We start from the raw sequence: 21843 nt of genomic DNA, 5'->3' as shown, positions 1-21843 counted from the left end.
GCGAGGAGTTTTCTTGGACCAGAATAGAGAACAAGCCATACAGCTGGCTTCATCGTGATCCGGAGACAGGCACTTGTTGCACACCGGGTGGACGTCGATGTGAGGGTACTTGGAGTTGCAAACGGGACACCTCTTGAATGGGCTTCGTTCCATTACAATCGTCGATAAGGCTTCTGGCGTCGACCGGGCCTTTGGAGCTGAATAGCCACGCGGCTATTCACTAACGCCCGGCTCGAGAATTGAGCTGGAACGAGTACTCGGCACCGATCGCAAAGGCAATACCGATGATATCTATAGGCCTTTTGGCCCAAAAGAAGTTTTTTACCGATTCCGAACTTGAGTTAGTAAATATACATCCGAACCCAATGGCGGAAAAAAACAATCTGGGGATGGAGAGGATGCCCATGCGCACTGTAGTCCAGGGGAGGAGTCACCTATCGCGTGATACTTCGAAGACTCTTCCAGGACAACAATGTGCAATCATCCGGACCCAACACTAGGCGGCGATCTATGCACAGATATGAATTCAGCAGCCAACATGCCTCGAACATAAAACTATGACTACTACAACCCAGCTCACAGGTACCCTGTATAACTTCATTACTAGGGCAAATTCGGTGATCGACCAGGGGATCACTCTGATGGAGCGACGTGTGTCGCAAGACCTCGCTATGGCCAAACGTTCATCAATGGGCCAAATTGCTAACGCACGCACACCTGATCGCGAGCGTCCACCGAGTACATTGTTAGCCCTAGTCACCGTTCATACTACGCCTGCCCTCCTTGACGAGGAACGCATTCTATCACTTTAATCTCCAACAACTTTGGATGCCTCGCTGACTGTTGATTCTTTAAATCTGGCTGACCTCCCTGGAACATCACCTATCAGACGTGCTCGGGAACGCGCTAAGGGGGGTACCTCCAAAAGAAAGCGTGCTACAACACCTGTGGCCCGCAGAGGAAAATCGAAGCGCCCAAAAGTATCGACTGAGAGTATTACATCAGTCTCAGACAAAGGGGGTTGTGTTCCAAGTAACCAGGCTGTGCAGGGGGCTGTGTCAACGAATGATTTGGGCACTGGCCAAAGTTCGAGGGATGCTGTTCAGATTGTAGCGGGCATTACTGCACCCGAAGATTGTTTAATAACAAAACTGGGAGATCTGTTTAGGACTTGGCTCGGACCTATAGAAGAAAGACTAGGACGAATTGAACAAAGGCTTACACAACTGGGCTCTATATCAAAGGAGATGTCTAAGGGTCCAGAACGGGAAAATCTTGTAATGAACTTGGGACATGATGGGACTCTAGCGCATAAATCTTCTTCCACTACTGCTGGTGCTAGCAATGTTAACAATAGGCCACTGACTCGAATTCCAGATCCCTGTGTTATTCAACCTGTTGCTAATCCGGTTACCTACCCTGATAACAAGCGTACCTCCCTGGATGTAGTAAAATCTAAAGCGAGTGCAAAGATTCAGATTGTAGATGCCACAAGGCCTGTCCCTAGTATTGACCTACCCCCGGAAACCAGTCCATACTTGGTGGTTTTAGCTGGCGTTCCCGAATTAACTAACAGGGTTCAGGAATCATATAGTTCCCTGAAAAACAAAGTGACCCAGTGGCTAAATCTAAACAGACCATTACCCTCCCATGTTACAAGTGAACTATTGATGGTGCGTAGGGCCCCCTGGGTCGGTCAAAGACCCAAGACTATAGCAGGCGATTGTGTTCTGGTAAATTTCAGGGACCCCCACACTGTCAGGCACATTTGTAACTGGAGCCACAACAGTACTGGGTCATCCATACGGCCATACCCCCTATCATTCTTTTATCCACCAGCCAATTCATATGAGGCGGAAGGTGGATGGACTTTAGTGCCGCAACATTGTAGGCACAGGCCAGAGTGGGGCTGGGGCGCTCAGTCGTCTGCTCAGAGTTCTCCAGTCTTGCAAAATAGATTTTGCAGTCTGGACGCGGTAGACTGACAACCACACTAAGATGAATTCGGAAACCAATACTCTATCTGGCAAAAGAATGGGTTCTGCTGGAAAGCCAGAGACGATCAGGAATGGTTTGATAAACTCACAGAATGATTCACAAACACCCCAACAGTAGACCCGGTCAAGATAGGGTCATGGGGGATGGGGTTGGACCAGTTCTCACAAGCAGGGTGCTCTCTCCTCAGCTGGTTTTGTCAGAGATAAAGGGGATGACCTTATTGTCCTGGAATGTGGCAGGTTTAGTAAACAAGCTTAACTGTGTTGAGTGGGGTTCTCTAGTGGACCTTAAGGATATTTGTGTCTTCCAGGAGACTTGGGCGAGGGATGATTACCCCAGAGTGGGTTTTGCAACTTTTTACATTCCTGCTAGATGGGGTGGCAGAGGGAGGCTGTCAGGCAGCCTTGCAATTTGGGTTGCTACACACTTAGGCTGCACTGCAGAGAGTGTTACTACGCAATCTGAAGATATACAATGCATACTCCTTAAATGGCCAAACGCTTACAATGTGGCTGTTGTGAATGTATATTCACGACCAGTCAGTTTGACTAAGGAATCCCACACCATAGACGAACTATCTGGTTTTCTAAGCTCCCTGCCCGGTGACTGTCAGCTTCTGGTTGCAGGAGATGTTAATTGTCAGTTCGAGCCTCTGTTATGAACAAAAGAGGGCGCCCTCATGGGTGAGGACGATTACTGGGGGATTCCACCGTGTCATTCGCCAAGTCCATTATCGTGGTCGCCATTGGCGATCCAGATTACGTCTCTCAACCTCAATAATTCTCTGAGGGCATGTAACGGTCGAACCGCATCAGATAGCCCTTCTATTTGTACCTTTAACAAGAAGGGCCATGAATCATGTCTCGATTATATTTTTGCGGAGACTATTATGTGGCCCAAGGTACTTTATTTCAGAGTGATCCCCAGGTCTGATAGTGATCACAATGCTCTGTTTGGAAATGGTGTTCCCGGGGCCCAAGGAAAGTTCCACCGTAGAAACTGACAATCTGGAAACTGGGCTAATACTATCAAACAACAGGCGAAGGGTAAAATGGAGGAAGATTGTAGATTCCGCAGAGAACACAGAAAGACTGTATGACATGTCCACCCAAGATTTACTGAGCTGGACAGTTTGATTAACCAACTGATGTCTCCAGATTTTAATGAGAAACTCTGTAAGATTCATGTAGACCTAGTTTCTGTGCTAGGAGACGTCCTTAATCCTCTGTTCATCCCAAGGAAGAGGAGGACACCAGCTTCAGCCTGGTATAACTCTGCCTGCAGGAAAGCTAAGGCTGAGTTGATTGCAGCAGTTAAGTCAGGCACTAACCAGAAGAATTTGCATGAATTAAGACGGTTCTACAAAGAAAGGCAAGGAAAATGACAGTCAAGCTCTTGGCTACTCTGCACCACCACTGTTGGATCTCCTACGAAGAACAACCACAGGATTCAAGTTCTACTTTTCACTCCAGGCAGCTGCAATAGGATCTAGTCCTTTAACTCCTGAGCCAGAAGACATACTCTCAGAAACGATCTGGAGTTCTCAAATGTGGCTAAAGTCTGTTAAAATGATTTGCTTTCTTTTTGTTTTTTATCCAGTTGATCACTTGATTTGTTGCACTTAGGAGAGGATATAGCGTTATGGCCAGAGATGCCGATTCTGCTACTAGGGGACCATGTTCAAGTTTTGGCGTTGGATCAAAATCCTGAGATTCTGGGCAAATCGTTTCATCTCTTCATGTCTAAAACCATAATGAATGTGTCTTTCTGCAATGGAACAATGCTCATGTAAAGCACACTTAATACCTTCAGCTCAAGTCCATGCTATATAAAACTGCAAATAAAAATAAGTGTTTTGCACCCTTCTGTTATTGGGCTATACTTGGGCTACATTTGGGCTCTTTTTAGGTCTCGCGACCTATCAATGCGTGCAAGCGCATTGAGCGGAGCGAGAATTCAAGTGCTCAAAATCCTCGTCAAACCAAGGGCTTTTTGCTGCGGTTTTCTTTGAGTTCACGTGAATCACGTGACCAAACAAGCATGCGCATCAGCCTCCCTCCCTCCTAATTGCATTTTTTTCACGGCCGCCACCACATCAAAGGGCTTCTCCCTTTGATGTGGTGGCGGCTTCTCCTCCCCTAATTATTCATGGCTGGTTTCTCTTTCAGCGCCTCCACTCTTTCCCAGGCCTGTCAATTTCTTGTTTTCCTCGTTGTTCAGCTCTCCCGTTTGGTTCGTCAGCAGCCCAGCTTCATCCTTCTGAGCTCTCGTTTACACGTCGCACTTCTTCAGCCCAAAGATATGGCACGCATTAGTCATAATGGATCCGCAATGCAGACCAGGACTCTTGCAAAACTTGAAGCAACCACAAATTATATTCCCTCTCTCCCTTGAAATCTGCCTTCCACCCCAACATGTTTTTTTATTCATCTGCCACTGGATGTTTTTATTGTGCTCAAATTATTATGTTACCCAGGCATATGAATAAAGCCGAACACCACAGAAGTGCTAGCAGCTGCGAATTCTCGGAATGCCTGTCAGGGCCACAGACTGGAGAGATGTGCCCGGCCACATTTGTGCTGGATAAAAATTGCGTAATATCGCATGCCACAACACCTCATTCTTTAGGTGTGAGAAACCGAGTCACAGAGCTCTTGTTTTTCTTTGGAGTCTAAATTGTAAGTTTGAAGTACCTGGGCTACAGATTACAAGAACACCCCAGCTGCATAGTTTCCATGCCAGGTTCCTTTAAATACTACCACCACCTGGCTACTAAGATGAGTTTACCAAAACAGTAGCTGTGAACACATTTCTGTAGCAGCTCATGTTAAATAAATACATTGTTTTAAATAAACGATTGTAAATAAGAATCTAGGAAATGGTTTTGCTCTCAAGTCAGTGAAGGCGATACAAAATGTTGTACTTATTAAATTTTAATTTACTATAGGGACAAAACCATTCCTTGTAAAAGCAGGGGGAGGGGGCATTCTCAATCACAGCTTTAAAGAGAAGCGGCTTTCAACTCGCAGGCGTGGAGTTGGTCTGACCCAAGATCCTCCTCAATAAAAGGCCAACGCTACAGCAGGCTGAACATTTCAAACATCACCTGTGCACTGAAAGTCTAGCGGTTTGCAACTGTACTCCATACCTGCATACTCTTCTCCCCGCTCCCGCAGACTGCGGTCTCGAACTGCCCAAGTAGCCAAGTAACATGGACGGCGAGTACCGGCACTTTATTTTGAGAGGGCAAGTACCACCACTTCGAGAGAAATGCAAGACTTAATTGAGAGTACCGGCGCTTCACATTAAGAAGCAGGTAATCTGGTACAGAGTACTTACACTTCTGTTTTTCCATTTCAAGCACTAATGGTGAGGTGTTAGGAGAATTCACTTGGGAATTGTATGTACACGTGCATGCAAAAAACACAATCAACAGCTTTAAAAGCCTTAAAAATTGTTATTTGATCAAATATGAAGTTATAAGTACCCCTCAGAATCCAGTACACGTGTAACCATCTACTGCACACGAATACCAGAAAGCATTCGATGATAAAGGAGCCGCTCTTCGGAGAAGAAAGATAAAAATAGACATTCAGAGAGGTTTGTGCACGTGCGCGTACACAGAGGCGGGCGCTAGAGGGAGCAAGAAGGCCGCGGCTGCTCGAGCGTGGTTTTGCGGCGATTAATCAGTTTCCAATCTGTCCCACCAAATTGGAAAATCTGAGAGGCGCTGAATTTACAGGCACACTTGTAGAGGGCATGAGGCCAATTTACACTCCCAACAGCAGGGCCTAGTTAGTGTAATTCTTAGTTTATGGGCTCTGGATACGAGTCATGGTGGGAGGAGAGGGGGGTCAGGCCGAAAGCTATGCACTGGCCCGAGTCTAGCGTGCAGCCAGCGCACCGAATTCCTGCAAGTTCAGACGCCCCTAATATCAGCTCTCACACCCTCCAATCCACAGGCCACTTTAAAATCCACATGTAAAACAAGGGGCACTTCAGATTCCTTTCCCACAGTGGCTGTATAAAACTACTAAGAAAAAAAGCTCTTTACCATTCACTTAAACCAAACACCCCCCCCCCCCCCTTTTGGACATAAAACTAATAAATAACCTCCCCCGCCACCATCACTTCACAATCCCTCCTTGCATATTCTCTTCAACACCTCTGAAGATCCAGCAATAAAATAGAATATACATGCAGGCAAACTTCAACACGCATCCTATATCCCATCAACATATTCCACTTTCTCTCTAAATCAAACTCTCCATAAATGCACATCTGACATGCCTCTAACCGCTGTAAAATATCCTCCTATTCACTGCCCTGAAACCGATCAAGGTAACCCCTTCCACATTTCATATCCATCAAACCACTTATGCACTCCATGCTCCACACTAAACACCACCACAATAGATCAAAATACTATCTACAACATATTGAACCAATGATCTATCTATCTATCTATCTATCTATCTATATCAAAGACGGCACACATCTTGAGCACTTTCACACATCGCCCAATTACATAAACGTAAAATTTTTAACCACATAAGCTATGAATCAAATTCCATTTCCCCCTTTCTCACTACACAACCATATCACCATACTGGGCCCAAAAAAAGCTTCCCTTCCGTTCCCCACCGCAAACTAATCAATAGTACTATCACACACTGCTAAAAAAAACACTGACGTTGCCAATAGGTTTCGCATTTGGAAAGTTGGAGCTATTGGTTTTAAAAATGACATTTTATATTCATATATTCAACCCTGTTTAATGTATTTGTTTCCTCATTGGCAGCCATTGGAAGAAAGTGGGGTGTTGAAATGTGTTCTTATGCTGACGACACCCAGCTGATGGTCACCATTGATGAGAAAGATGATCCTAAAACTCGACTACTAAAATGCCTGACTGAGCTGGCCAATTGGATGCAAGAGCACTGTCTGAGATTAAATGCAGACAAGTCAGAAATCCTCCTGTTTGGCAAAAATCCCCAGCTCTGGGACAACAGCTGGTGGCCAAGTAACCTGGGCTTGCCCCCAAATCCTACCATAAAAGCGAAAAACTTGGGTGTGGTATTGGACAGTGCTCTGTCCATGAAATCACATGTCTCCACTGTCTGTGGCAGAGGCTTTGCATTATTGAAAATGCTCAGACGAGTCTTCCCCTGGATTCCGACTGAGTGTAGGAAGACCCTGGTCCAGTTGCTGCTGATGAGCAGACTGGACTACTGCAAATCTCTGTTTGTTGGAATGGCAGACTATCTTTTCTCTAAACTGCAGATAGTGCAAAATGCCGCGGCAAAGGCTGTATGCAATAAGAAGAGATATGATTCGGCCAAAAGTTGCATGCGAGAACTACATTGGCTCCCAATGCGACAAAGAGCCAACTTCAAATTACTGTGTATCACACACAAGGTACTTTACAATACAGGTCCTACCATTCTACACAATAAAGTCAAATTCCATAGACCATCGAGGAACCTTCGATCCAGAACTTCAGGAAGAGCAAACACTACCCACGTTAAGACTGTCAGGATGGGAGAGCGGGCTTTCTCTCATCTAGCTGCAACCAAGTGGAATGAACTACCTCCCAATCTCATACTGACAGAATGTCTCTTATCTTTTAGGAAACAATTAAAGACACTACTCTTCCCTAAACCAGAATAATCAGTAATCAATGCGGTCACCGTACCCCTCAGCACCAAACCTCAGCGCCGTGATATCCTACCTAGGATGATTGTTAGCGCTTTATAAATAAATTAAATACAAATAAATACAAATACGTTCAGATGTACCACACTTTATAGATCAGAATATTAGCACTGTAGTTGCTCATTAGAAAGCTGTAGTAAAGCTGCTTATCACCAGGGAGTTAACTGGCAGTCTAATGCTGGTGTTGAAAGTGAATGTTTTAGTCTGCATGTTGGAATGCTTAAATGAAATAAAAGAGGAAGATATTTGGAACTCATTTAAAATGTGTACAAATTTTGCTTTCTCCACCACTAACCATAATTACTATGACAAAACAAACCCACTTGTGTTGTTCAATTCAAAATGTTTTAAGTGTTACCAGGTTAATTAAATCAAGGTGGCTTTACGACTTCCACACTTTTGTCATAAATAAGACTGCTAGCGTTCTAGTTGTTCTTTATCACACTCTGGGAGGCTGTAGTAGAATATAGGGGAAGTACCCGACATGCTACTCTTGTTGGAAGTACATATTTTACTTCGAAAGTCAGACTTTATTCTCACATAGTTGAAAACAATAGTGTGATTTCACAGAAAATATGCTCTCATTTTAGCTTCTGGAGCCCCTTTCATAAACTCTGAGAAAATCATGAGAACAGTTCTCTCAAACATGTATCATGAAATCCTAGCAGGTGGTCTGCATTTTTCACACAATAAAATCACCTTAGAACACATCACAATTTTTTTAATTAGTATGGTACCACCAATAAATGATTTATATTGTAACTAAAATCTGTTATCACCCTTTATACGTGCTCCTTTTTCAGAGCCTCAAAACCTGCCATTCAATACAATGGATTTAAATGGGGTTCATGTCCCAGAGTTCTGTAACAGCTATTACAGTATGCTGTCCATATTGTGGTCAGCCAATAATGTATTATCTGGCCACAACATGAGTTGGCCTATGGGACCCCCCCCCATGCCCTCTGGGGTCTGGGTGCTCACCCTGCCCACTTACATATATATATTTTTTTTAATTTATTTCCAGCAAACTGTGACCAAGTTCTTGAGTCTTGTAAATGGTTGCTAAAACATTGTTTGGTGGCAATCTGAACATTCCGGATTCACTAGTCTTCTAGTCTTGCCAATCAGAGCATATCTGGACACCAACTGTTTAGATATCTATACATTTGAACCTTCATTTCTCAAAAACGACAATGAATTTACAACAAATCACTAAAAGCGCACTTTCAGGCTCAAGATCTACCGTCTCCTGACAAATTTAGTCCAAATCCGTTCAACAGTTTCTGCGGTTGTGCTTCTTGAAAAAGTCTATGGCGATTTTGTGTATATATATATATATATATATATATATATATATATATATATATATATATATATATATATATATATATATATATATATATATATATATATATATATATATATATATATATACATATATATACACACACATATACACACACACACACACACACACACCACAGGTATGTGTGCGGGCGCCCCCCCTGCCGCTACCTCCAGAACATGGACCACTGTGAACTGTACTGTTGTATTGCTTTGATTAACGGACGCTCCCCTCCTAGGTTTGTGAATGGGTCGGACATACTTCTCATGTATCTTTCAATGCACTCATAGTCTGGATACTAATTTTGCTGCACTGTTTTTCATTTATGCGTTTTGTCTCAGCATCCGAAATGAAAAATCATAATAAAAAGTTTTAAAAAATCTCCCTCCCTCTTGTACACTAACAAATCTTATTTATGAGCAATCCAGAACACTTGTGTTTTCAAACATCAAACTAAGACTACAATAATAAAGGTAGACAGAAGTTAAGCTTCCAACATGGTTTTACAATCTACCATTACTATCGAAGGTGGCAGAGCACTGGCAAAGATTACCAAGGCAATTCCCACACAGAAAACAATAATTCCACTCCGATCTATATCAGGAATAAAAAAAAATGGCCAGATACTCGAGAAACGTTGAAAAGTAAGAGCTACTTACTTGTCCGTCTGCCCTGCATTTGCTGTGCTTTCAGCTCTCATTCGGGTAAGTGCAGCAGCAGCTTCATCCAACGCGCAGCTGACCGAGGATGTCAGTCTTCGGAGAACTTCTGGGTCCGCAAAGGCTTTACCATCGGCAGTTGACAATTTGCCAATTCCTTTAGGGTAAATTACAAGGCCGTTTAGTAGGCAGCCATTACAAAAATAATTGAAACAGTGACTACCGATTGTAATAGTTATCTTTCAGAACATAACTTATTTTAAAAAATGACTCGACGCCTATCAAGCCCAGTGCATTCTACAAACCAATCAATTTCATAATGCTACAATTTATAAAATAAAATCATTCAAAAATATGTAAAGTATAAAGTATGGATACTAGTGCAGTCTCAATTTTATTTCACCACCATCCAACAGCAAAGCATCTGTTCACAATAATTATAGATCTAAACGAAAAAAGGGTCTTTTAGGGGGGCGTGGAATGGGCAATAAGTTCAAGGCACCAATAAGTCTGCAACCCACAAATCCAAACTATCCATGCTTTAAAATAATATTTTCCACACTATTGTCAAATACTACACAATGGAAAAAGGCATCCGTTCCAGTGCAGTGCTTCATTTGAACCAATAGGGCAAGCAATGCATATCAGCACTATTAGAGAGTGGGGCATATTTTTAATTTTCAGACTTTGACCGAGAGCAAGAGAAACCAGTATTGGCAAAGCCAATAGGTCTCTCCATTTTGACTTATTGACTTTACCAATTATTTTAGCCAATTCTGTGCATCAAACAAAGGAAAAATGCCACTCAATGATGACTCTGGCTACATTATTCCGTACGCACGCATATCTGTCATGACACAGGCATGATATGTACGCTACAATGGCAGTAGGTGGACTTTGATAGAGTAGGAGAGACGCTTGTCTAGTACATGTGTCATGTATCTAATTACTGTAGCATCTTGTGTTCGGTGTTTTTTCCCAGGCCTGTTACACCATAGATTAAACCTCTTCCACTTGTTGCAGTAGCATTACTTAGTTGTTGGTCGCCTTGCTTCCTTGAGAATGTCCATCCCCCTCCTTGGCATCTTGAGGATCCCAAACTAATTATTAAGTTGCACTGTTCTGACTGCACTTATTAATCACCTTTGGTATCACTGGAATTGGTGGTAAAGCATAAGCAAATCTCCAGGATCATTTTTATCAACAGGGCATTCCCCAGTGACTCTGGGTGGTAGAACATGGATGCAAAGTTTTGGCATTTCAAGCTCTTGTGTGTTGCTAATAGATCTACTTGTGGTGTCCCTCAGATCTGGAAGATCTGCATTAGCACTTCTGGTTCTAGCACCCACTCGTGTGCGGAGTTTGCTTTCTCCTGTCTGCTTTTACGTTATCTTTTACCGATAGGTGTATTGCCACTAGTGATACTCTGTTCAATCATTCAAACATTATTTGGTTTGACAGGCAAATCATAAAAGCATATAAATAACTCATTTAATAAAATGTCACAGAATAAAAGTACATAATTTAAGTAAAATACACAAATTCGTTAAAATGTTGCTAAGTCCAATGGAAACGAGAAATGCAAGCAAAATAAGTTAAGCAAAATAGCAACTCAAAACAAATCTATTCCAGTGCACGTTCCTTGACAATTCTATCAAATACAAGAGAATCACATTCCCGCCCTGCAAGTAAAAAGTGTATATGCAAAATTTCAAATCAAAATCCCTTTTCATACTTTGATCAAGGAACATAAAAGGAGAAAAGGAAATGCAATATAACATACGCTACAGTTTAATACAATCATTTATCCCTAGTGTTTTCGAATTATGAGCGATCCTCTTATAACATTTAAAAATGCAACAACGATATGAAAAGAGTAGAGCAAATGTAAATAACTAAAACCTTCTCTATAACGAGGGCAGCAAGGCCTCAGTATTGAAAGCAAGACATTGGATCTTGAATTTATGTACAATGCACAAAACAAAGTGCAAATTAGATTGCTTGCAACGTTATTGCATGGGCATGACGGGAGGTTGTCATGCCAACCACATTGAGTGAGAAAAGTTACCAGAAAATGCACCGTGTTCAAACGAAATCTCGTTAAATAAAATCAATGTTGAGACTCCAGAAGAAGGTATAAATCAGGCTGCATCCGATTGGCAGAACTAACATTACCCATGCTCAAGGCACTTCGCGGAGTCAATTGCTGGTTTTAACGCACACTGACACTTTAATAATATAAATACTTTATCAAGAATTTTGCTTGAGACAAGCATATTGAAGGGATCATTAAAAAACTATTACACCCAATTCACCAAGGGATCCCCATGATAGCTGGATGTTAAAAAGAATCCCTAGATAGGAAAATGTCTAAACTTTCTCTAACAAATTACCCTGAACAAAAAAAGATTTAGACTTTGTTGACTTAGGACAACACACCATAACCTAAGACTTTTTATGGTTCATTTTTTAGTGCAAAGAAGACATGAAGTCTACAAAGGCATCTAAGGATCTCTCAAGGCTCATAGCTGTCCTTGCAAGAAGGAAAGCATCATCTGCATACAGTAGTGTTGTGACGAAATGTTGGCTGATTTTTGGGCAATCGAGACCCTTCCACAATAAATCGGCATCTAACCAATTTGTATAAACGAGAAATAAAAAAGGGCCCAGAACACAGCTCTGGCAGACCCCCTCAGTCGAAGCAATTGAATCTGTGCCCTCACCATCATCGCCATATCTTACTTTAACCTTATAATTACAATGTAACCTATGCAGCAGGAGAACAAGGGGTTCCTCCACATCTCCCATCATACTCCACAATCGGTCACGATTGACAGTATCAAACGCACTAAATAAGTCCATAAAGGCCAGATGTAAAGAGCAGTTAATGGACCTAGAGTATTTACTGAAATCAGTAACAGATTCAAGCACTGTTCCGTCGTGCCCATTCTCTGCCTAAAACAATATTGTGTTTTAGAAAGCACATTTTTGCAGAGGCCCACTCGGCTAGCAGGGTCAATAGGGCCCTACCCGAGATTTTTGTGTCTATTAAAAATATCGGCCTGTAACAACCCAGCTCTTTCCCGTCATCTTTCTTTTTCATTTCAGACTAGTTTTATTTGTTTGGGTAAAGGCCAACTTCCTCAGGTTTAGAGAGCAGGAGCGGGAAGCTGAACAGTTGAGGAAACCAATGGTAAGGGCCCACTATTTGTTAATCACATGTTTATCAATTCAACCTTACCTTTGTATAGTGACCAAACCATCCAATCGATGGTTACTATCTAAATTTAGATTTAATCAGATGCACTTTATCCTGAGTGAAACTGCTGGGTGGTGTAGACCAGAGGCTGTGGTCCCGTGTAGATGTGACAGATTCTCTATCCAGGATACAATGCATTTGACCTTCTTTTGTGTTTTTTATAAAGAAAGTAGAAAAAAGTTTATTGTACCTTTGTTAAAGGGAAAAGAGTTCACACAGGCTAAACCAGCACTTTTTTTCTTACAGTTAATGAGTTCTCCATTCATCATGTTCAGCGTGGCAAATTTCTTTGTCTCTGCCTTTCGACAAAGGAAAGCTAGACTGACTGCTTGCAGGAATCTTCCTATCATTTGATGTAATTTTTAACAAACTGATGAAATTGCTTATAAGACTTCTTTTTAGCTTGTTCTTAAATGTTTTTTAATGATATGCTATGCATTATGTGGTAAAGATGTTGCACAGTATACTTTTATGATTTTTATTAATCGAAACAAAATGGTTTTGATTTGATTTATTTGTTTTTTGCATAAGGAAAATACAGAAGAGGAGATGCACATAGATCAATTCATCTAGAGGGTGATACAGATATTCTGGGTGAGACAACATTATGGTACATATCAAATAAAAAGAAACGAATCAGAGAGTGTGAGGTACAAGTGTATCGGTTTGAAGTCAAGTTGACTGACGTTAGCATAGTGAATAGGTTGAGTTGGTTACTAAGAGAGGACAGTACAGTCTCTTGTTTTCTTGGCGGTGATTGTGTATTGGAAATGGATAGGAAGGCAGAAAGTGAGAAGTGGGAGTTAGTAGAGAATAGCAGAGTATGGATGTCGGGTAGAAAGGGGGTATAGAAAAAAAGAAATAAGAACAAGCACTGGCGTTGCCAATAGGTCTCGCAGTAGGAAAGTTGGAGCTATTACAATTGCAAATAATACCTTTTATTTTTGTTTTCATTTTAAAAACATAAAGGGCTTTATGTTTTTAAAATGAAAACAAAAATAAAAGGCATTGTTATTTGCAATTGTAATAGCTCCAACTTTCCTACTGTGAGACCTATTGGCAACGCTAGTGCATGTTAGAACTGCCGGGGTTGAGCACCGGCAGGACCCGGCCCATTTAAAGCCCTGTTGAAGGTAATCTAACCAGATTGTAGGAACTGTAAGCAATGGCCTGTATCATTAAAGCGCTGTTTACACAATATTACAGTGTGCATGCTATTTCCGTGTCAATTTCACACCGACCTGTGGCTCATCAACCCATAAACAGGATCTTCAAACAGTAACGCTGCTATGATGGGAATTGTCCCTTCTTAACTGTCAATCAAGATTCTCTACAGGAGAAAGTTTTGCAAATTGTACAAGTGGCAACAGGTAACTGAAAACTAACTGGGACAGAATGTGCGACGGGTGGGATTGCAATTCACTGATAACAAACTAGCAATACAGTAAAGCACATACGCTGCATGCCTGCATTTTTGTCACTTCATGGCATTTCATGTGAGGTCAAAGAGGTGGGGCAAAGAGCGTGTGATGCAGTGGAAATCACTGAATCTCTTGCTGTGCGAGTCTGACACTGATATAGTTCGTGGTCATAACATTTTGGCATCCTTATGAAAAACATCTGCACTGGTTCTACTTCAGAGATTTCAAATATGCACGGAATTAGTTCCAATACAACTAAATTTCGCTCTCGTAAGAAGCACAAATAAGACACTTGGCTATGAACGCCTGAAAACCTGGCAGTTGCTGCCTAGAAGGCATTCACGCATACCTTGTTTATGCTTTCAGTTCTGCAGTAACACTAAAAGGACGGGCGAAGCACATTAAAAAGATGACCTTGCCCCTAAAGTGGTAAATATGCCCCACCCCAGTTGTAATTTCCAAAACAGCCTTCGCTTCTCTCTTCAAACACGACTGACGCAGACAAGCTGTGTATCTTTTCGTAAAAAGAGCAATTGCTTTACACAACCAAAAACATCAGTATTCCTCACGTTTCGTAGCTGCCAATTGCCACAGGGCACAACTAACACCTAATTAACGACATCACACACGTGAACAAGTGTCGTTTCCTGGCAGAGGCCAGCGGGACCCAATAAGGAAACAGTTTTCCTCCTGGCTGGGACTAGAGCATTTCGGTGCAGGCCGTGGCAGGGCTCCATGGCGCAGTCTAGAACTAAATAAGACATGGTTGGCTGAACAAAGTCTGTTGCCTCAGCATTTCTTTCCGGGATGACACTATAACCCTTCTGAGAAGGAAAGCTCTGCTCCATTCTCATGAACCTCTTGGACTCTGGGAACACACAGACACTATTTGCTATTCGGTCACGGGCCAAATACCTGATGGTAGACACAAAAATCTTAGCTTCTCTGTTTTGGCCCCTGTTGGATATCGGTCCCAGGACTTCATGTTTGATTTTTAAACGAGGCATTAAAAAAAAAAAAAAAAAAAAATCAAACTTAATTTTGCTGCGCATACAACAGCGAAGCAATAGTTCAGTAGGGATGTACAAACAAAACTTCATATAACTCTACAGTTACTTAATGTATTCAAAAAATCAAAGTGCAATGTTTCGCTGTTGAAAGTTTGTTTCGCCCACAGGTATAGTGCAAATGGGCACCGCAAAACAAGACGGAGGGAAGGGGAGGGGGGAGGAGAAATGCGACATGGCGCGCAGGGGAGGGGGCCGAGCGGAGATGAGGGTGTGAAGCAGCAGGGGCCTGGGGGAAGCTGGCTGGGGAGGGGGGAGGAGAATGAACAGATGAAGGCAAGGGAGCAGACGTACTGTGGGGGAACTTAAATGTGGCGGGGAAATGAAGGAGGTGAATGGAACTCTCTTCAGGTATGACAAACAAACAAGAGAGAAAGTAAGAAAACCATGCACTCTAACCAAGTGGTAAAAGAACAGCAGGACGTTGTGGTGAAAGAGGATGTCACAACCCTGGAGCGCTGAAGTCAGGATTTAAAGGTGCAGGCACCGGCCTATTGGAGGAGCAGACCGGGAAGACACCATGCAAGTTAAAGGGACGGTGAGCTGTTGACCCTCGGAAAGCCACACAGAATGTTTTAAATGTTGTTTGTGCAAGCTGCGCTGAACAAAATAAAGGCACACAGCCACCATGTAAACAAGGGAGAGAACAACACGAGTGGTGGGGGAAAACCACGAGGGAGACGCACGCACGAAGACAAAGTGAAACACGTACCTGATAATGCAGAGCGGCCGGGAAACTGAAAGTACGGCCGGCCTGCGGCCGGCCATGAATAATTAGGGGAGGAGAAGCCGCAGAGCGCACGCTGGGCGAAGCCCTTTGATGTGCTGTACGGCCGTGAATGCGCGTGCTTGTTTGGTCACGTGATTCACGTGAACTTAAACAAAACCGCACGAACGAAACCCTTGGTTTCACAAGCGTTTTGAGGACATGAATTCTCGCTACGCTCAATGCGCTTGCGCGCATTAATAGGTCGCGAGACCTAAAAAACTGCACAAAAAATAAGCAAAACAGGACCCTCCTGTCCCAGGCTCCCCTATAAAAACCAAGACTGACAACGTTTCATCACTAGATCGGATTATGCAGAAACTGGACACACTACATGTGCTTGCACAATCAACTGAGTCCACCACGGAAATCATGCAGTGTGAGCTTACTTCCTAAGGCAAGAAATTATCTCAATGGACTCCCGACCCACAGAAATAGAATCACAAAATAACGTACTAGAAGACCATAAACAAAATTGCTTTCAAAACTACTCTACCACCAACGCAAGACTGACACGACTAGAAAAAACATCACCGAACTGGGAAGAGGCAACCATCGAATTTTTGATCTTGCAGAGTGAGCAGAAAGCAAAGCTCCTTCATGCGCAGCCTTCATCAAAAAATGGATCCACCAAGTCCTCGGTTTGAACTTGTAAAAAAAAAAACTTTGAGGTAACGTGTGATACAGAGTTCCCACTTTCATCTCCCAAAGCAATGAGACACCAAGAACTCTTACTTTTATACCTTTCCATTATGCACACACCGATGCAATCCTCACTCAGATAAAGATCCAAAGGATAAAGCGGCAAGGCTCCTCGATTGGGATCTCCCAACATTACTCAAAGGACACTGTCAAAAAACAGAAAGCAATCCTCTCCCAACGACAATCCCTCAAAGACTGATCTTTCCAATTCTTCTTCATTGGCCAGGTGCGGATAAAACCAATATTCAACGGGAAAACTAATATATTTGAAGAACCCAAGGACTTAGACTCATACATTGCAGACATCCAAGACCGGAAAATAAGTGCATAACGGCTATGGAACGCACAGAGAAAACAAAAACAAATTCACACCCAATTCAATAATCCCCTCACACATACCAACACTCTGCGAATATACAGCCAGATTTCAGCCAGCAAGGTAACGCCAAACATTCTAGCAATCTAACTTGTTATCGTCCCTACTAATCACTCTCTCGCAGTCTTCTACAATCTCTTACTCACAACCTGAGGCTTAAAGTTGCATGTAATCGTGCATGTGCATTATTGATTATTATGACTGCTAGGATAAAACACTAACAAGTTACTAAGCCCACCTTTACTCTAATATACACCAAACACATATGCATAACCATGTGTTTATACACCAGACACATATGCACTTGCATGTGTTCGATTGACTGGAATGACGGCTAGGCAACAGGCAAGGCAGACAATATGCTCTCCAATATAAATTTGTGAACACACAAATCGCCTGCTAAACACTTTCAAACATCATCTACTTTTTACCTTCCATAAAGATGAGTCATATGCTATTGCCAAGGGTTTCTTAACGCTCAGGAATAAACAGATGAACTATCAACTAAGTTCTCTTGTAAGCATATCGCTTTTGTTATGCTTGCACAAACTGCACTAAAGGAGATGTAAGCTCTAAACGCTTCCACTTCCCATAATGGTACACAATGCTACACAATCTATGATGTTGGTTTAATATGTCCTTATTCTGCAACTTGTTCATTCTACTAACTCTTGCTCATTATGCTATAACTACGTAGTCAGTGAAGTGACACCTTACCCAATTTAGTTAGACACGCACAGCACCAAAGTTACTGTTCATCACAAACCTTGATAATCCGCTCTGGTCTTTTTCACTTTATCTGCTCATACCAATGTGTAGAAATGTGTTGTAATGTCGGATTGTTATTATATCTAAAGGGTTCATTGTATATGATTATATATACGGTTATATGCCAAATAGAGTTTGTTATACAGGTTTACATACACAAAATGTTCATACACCGGATTCAATCTGTTACTCAGTATGCAATTACGACGCAATAATGAGAACCTGCTGAAATGAAACTAAAAGGTGCTGTATCACTAAAGGTCATACTTTAACATCCAGCTATGATATTCCTCTCATCCTCCTCTAAAACATTCGAAGTCCAGCTTTATACCAAGTAAATTATAAATATAAGAAATTAGATACAACAGTAGCCCCCTACCCCTATTAGCACCTCATGTACCTCCTCCGGGCACCTATACGACTACCCTCATCAAATAAACAACTTCGTTCTCATTCTTTGCTCTTATTGGCTCTACTTTCTCTCTTATTTCTTTCTCTACTAACCTACTTACGGCTCTGTACACTGTTCATACTCTTTTTTACTACCCACTACCCTCCCAGTTACCCCCTCCGTCGCTTACCCCAAGCCTTTTCCTTCACCCTCCTCACCCTCCACACCCTACCTTCACATAGATGCACAGAGGCTTCCAACATTGTAATCTCCAGACACAATACGCTAATCTAGACCAGACACAAACTAATGCCAAACTTAAAAGCACTATCCATAAATGGGAAAGGTATGAACCACCGAACAAAATGTAAAAAAAAATCCTCGACTACTTCAGGAAACTATTCCGGTCCACTTTCTTAAAGATAAGGACCACTGTAGTGTCTTTCCATGAAGCAGGCAGGGGACCTATAATAGAAGCCCTAAAGATATTGGTTAGAAGAGGCGCCCAAAGGTTGGGGCTTTCCTTGAACAACCCCATCTGTGCTGGGTATTTTGAGGTGGATGCCTTGAGTTATTGCTGCCTCCTTCTTAGAAGAAATTGATTGACTCCACTTCAGAGCTTGTTCCATATCTTCAATCATAACGACATCCTTTGCTCGGAATTTAAAGCTCTGTTTAAGGGGTTAAACATATGTGAATGGGAGACCCAGGCATCTCCTGGTATCAGGAAGTCCCTTTTTTGTATGGAGGTTTATGAGAAAACTAGACAGTTAATGACTCCCCAGAACTTTTTCATGTCCTTCATGTCCCCGGCAGCCACCACATCCGACCAGGCCTCTGTCCTAAGATCCATCTCCCTCTGAGCTACCACTGCCTTATATTTCTTTCTTGATGCCCTATCTCTTTATTGCAGGGAGGGGAATGGTATTTAGGGCTCTTCTCAACACTTCATAGGTCTCTGTACAGTCACAATTAAACAAGCGTTCGGGGGGGGGGAGGGGGGGGGGAGATAGGCTTAGTAGAGCATCTGGCTGATGAGCTAGCTAAACAAAGTGTCTCAAAATCTTGAACTAAGGCACAGTTCCAAAGGTAAAGCACCTTTCCCTAGGGGCAATATTCTCACTCCCAATTTTAATCTCAAAGTCCTGGGGATTTACCTGTTCCCATTTTAGCCATTCAGGTTATACTGGATAGGAGATCCGATAGACTTCAAAGTCGCTGACAGCAAATCTATTTTAAAGGAGGCCACAAAAAGATTAAGGTCACCAGCGCAATTTGGCAACATTTTAAAAACCCAGGCGGGACTACAATAATTACTGTATGGAAACATAAAAACAATTGTGCTCTCTTGTCCTCCACATCCCAGGTCTCTTGTAAAAGAATTGGATCATATCTAGGGCTCCCTGTTTTATGGTGTTTATATTTTTGTCATTTCATTCTGTATTTATCCATATTTGTTTTTTGCTATTTTTACATGTATGTATGTATCCATCTTTATTTTAGGTTTTGTTGAAAAAATGAAGCTGAAATGTGTATATTTCTGCATTTAACCAGTTATTGTGCACTTTGCCTGAATGCCTGACTGGCTTCAATGATATACACACACACTGATGGTAAAATATGCACTAGTAAGAAAATATGTACATTTTAGTAATAAGATTGTGCAAATTACTGCTGTTTAAGGCTCTTTACTAAAATCACTATTTTTTTAACCCCCTTGCCTGTCAATCTGCACAGCTATTGGCCTGGCAGTCATGATTTGCAGCATTTAGAGCCACTCAAAAACAAACTCATTTCCGTTTTTATCCACTTTTATAAATAAATAACGACAGGAAACTAAATGGTTTTCTGTCTTTATTTATCTGTAAAAATCAGTAAAAAACGGATAACAGGGAGCCTTAATCATAACCTGACACAAACCCCCCCCCAATCCACATTTTTAGCTTCATCTGAAATCCTGCGATGGTTCAAGACATGACTGCAAACGAGTGAGGAGTTTTCACTATCCTCTAGGCATCTTCGCGACCACTTCATGAAAAATGTGATTCCCACTAGCTTTTCTTCTCGATTTAGAGGGAAACATCTCCCCAATACGGTGTTACCGGATCTCAGAACCCTTCTTAAAAGTTAGGTAAGGCTGGCATAGCCTCCATGTCACCTGCATGGCATTTACTCATTCTGGGCCAAGATACACACAGTCAATCAAATTCTTTGAGGCCAGAAAGAGGTGTAATCCTAATGTAATTTGTCGTATACAGACTTGGCCGACTTGTAAGCAAATAGTGATTGTACGAGCAGCTTCTAGAAATCTACCAGAGACACTGCAAAAATGTTAGTGGGAATTAACAACTTCTCCTCGTGATGCCTTAGCAGCCTTCTCACCGTTAATGGGTGATGAAAGCTCACTACTAGGCAATCTCCTCCAATAATCTTTGGCATGGGGCTAATCTATCCAACGCTGCGTACAGTTAGAATCTCGTTTCTCTCTGCTGAGGAAAAGTCATTATGTACCACTAGCCAATGTGTGGTTTGATTGTTGGCTCTTTAACCGCTTCTCTACCCTGGTCCAGCATGCTAGGAAGCATTGGGAGGAAAAGGTTTCTCTTCTGCTAGGGTAGAAGTTTTTCAAAAATGAAACATGACTGCGATTGTTCCTCTTCCAGCTGAACCCCATAAGTGCCTGCAGCTCTCTTTACTACTGTATTTTATGCAGCGATATAAGAGTAGTGATGGCTTTTGATGGGTAAGATTTAATTATAACTCCGGATGATATAATTATACGTTAATTCTTTTATTGCTGGCCTAAATGCGGCCCTTTAAAGAACAGAACTCCTCTTCCATCTCTTCCTGTGGATCTGTGGTGAGGGGTTTTCAACATCCGCTGTTTCCACTTGCTTTTTTACTGGAATCCTGTATCCTTGAAGGGAGTCGTCAAATTCCCCCTTTTCCATTTAGCCCTTTGAGTTGCTTCCTTTCGACGTCAACTTCAGTTTCCTGTGTTTCAATGTCAATGAATTTTGTTTAGGCATCATAAATCAGGTGTTTGAGTTTTCCAGAGACCTTCGGCATATGCCAAGTAGCTTTTTGGTGCCGTTGTGGGCCCGGTCTTCGCAGACTCAATTGAGCTGCTTTTTTAGATCAAAGCAGGTTTCAAGGGGTTGCCTTCAATGGTGTCCCTGGTCTAGGACCAGTGTGGCTCTTTTGGCTTCATCCTAACTTCTAGTGTCGACAATTTTGACAGCATTACCGGTTTCTTAGCGTAGGAAGCTTTAAACTCAGTTGTGTCTCAGCCCAAGGGTTTACTTTCGGTCTGTGCTCCTGCTTCCTCTGAGGCATCATCATTGCGAAGTGTGCCCCTCTCCAACTCGGTCATGCC

General features: G+C 42.2%; 1 protein-coding gene across 19 annotated transcripts in view; it reads right to left on the bottom strand.

Annotated features, from left to right (window-relative positions):
* LOC147727467 (ankyrin repeat domain-containing protein 17-like) overlaps nt 1–21843 on the bottom strand; it is a 1323072-nt gene that overhangs the window by 1150990 nt on the left and 150239 nt on the right. For all 19 annotated transcript variants that reach the window (XM_086961534.1, XM_086961542.1, XM_086961537.1 and 16 more), the window contains exon 3: nt 9718–9874. In XM_086961534.1, coding sequence (XP_086817660.1) covers nt 9718–9874 — 157 coding nt within the window. The remainder of the gene's footprint in view (nt 1–9717; nt 9875–21843) is intronic.

The sequence above is a fragment of the Lissotriton vulgaris genome, chromosome 3_1 (assembly GCF_964263255.1).
Source record: "Lissotriton vulgaris chromosome 3_1, aLisVul1.2, whole genome shotgun sequence".
Lineage (NCBI taxonomy): Eukaryota > Metazoa > Chordata > Amphibia > Caudata > Salamandridae > Lissotriton > Lissotriton vulgaris.
This window is presented reverse-complemented; position numbering and strand designations above follow the sequence as displayed.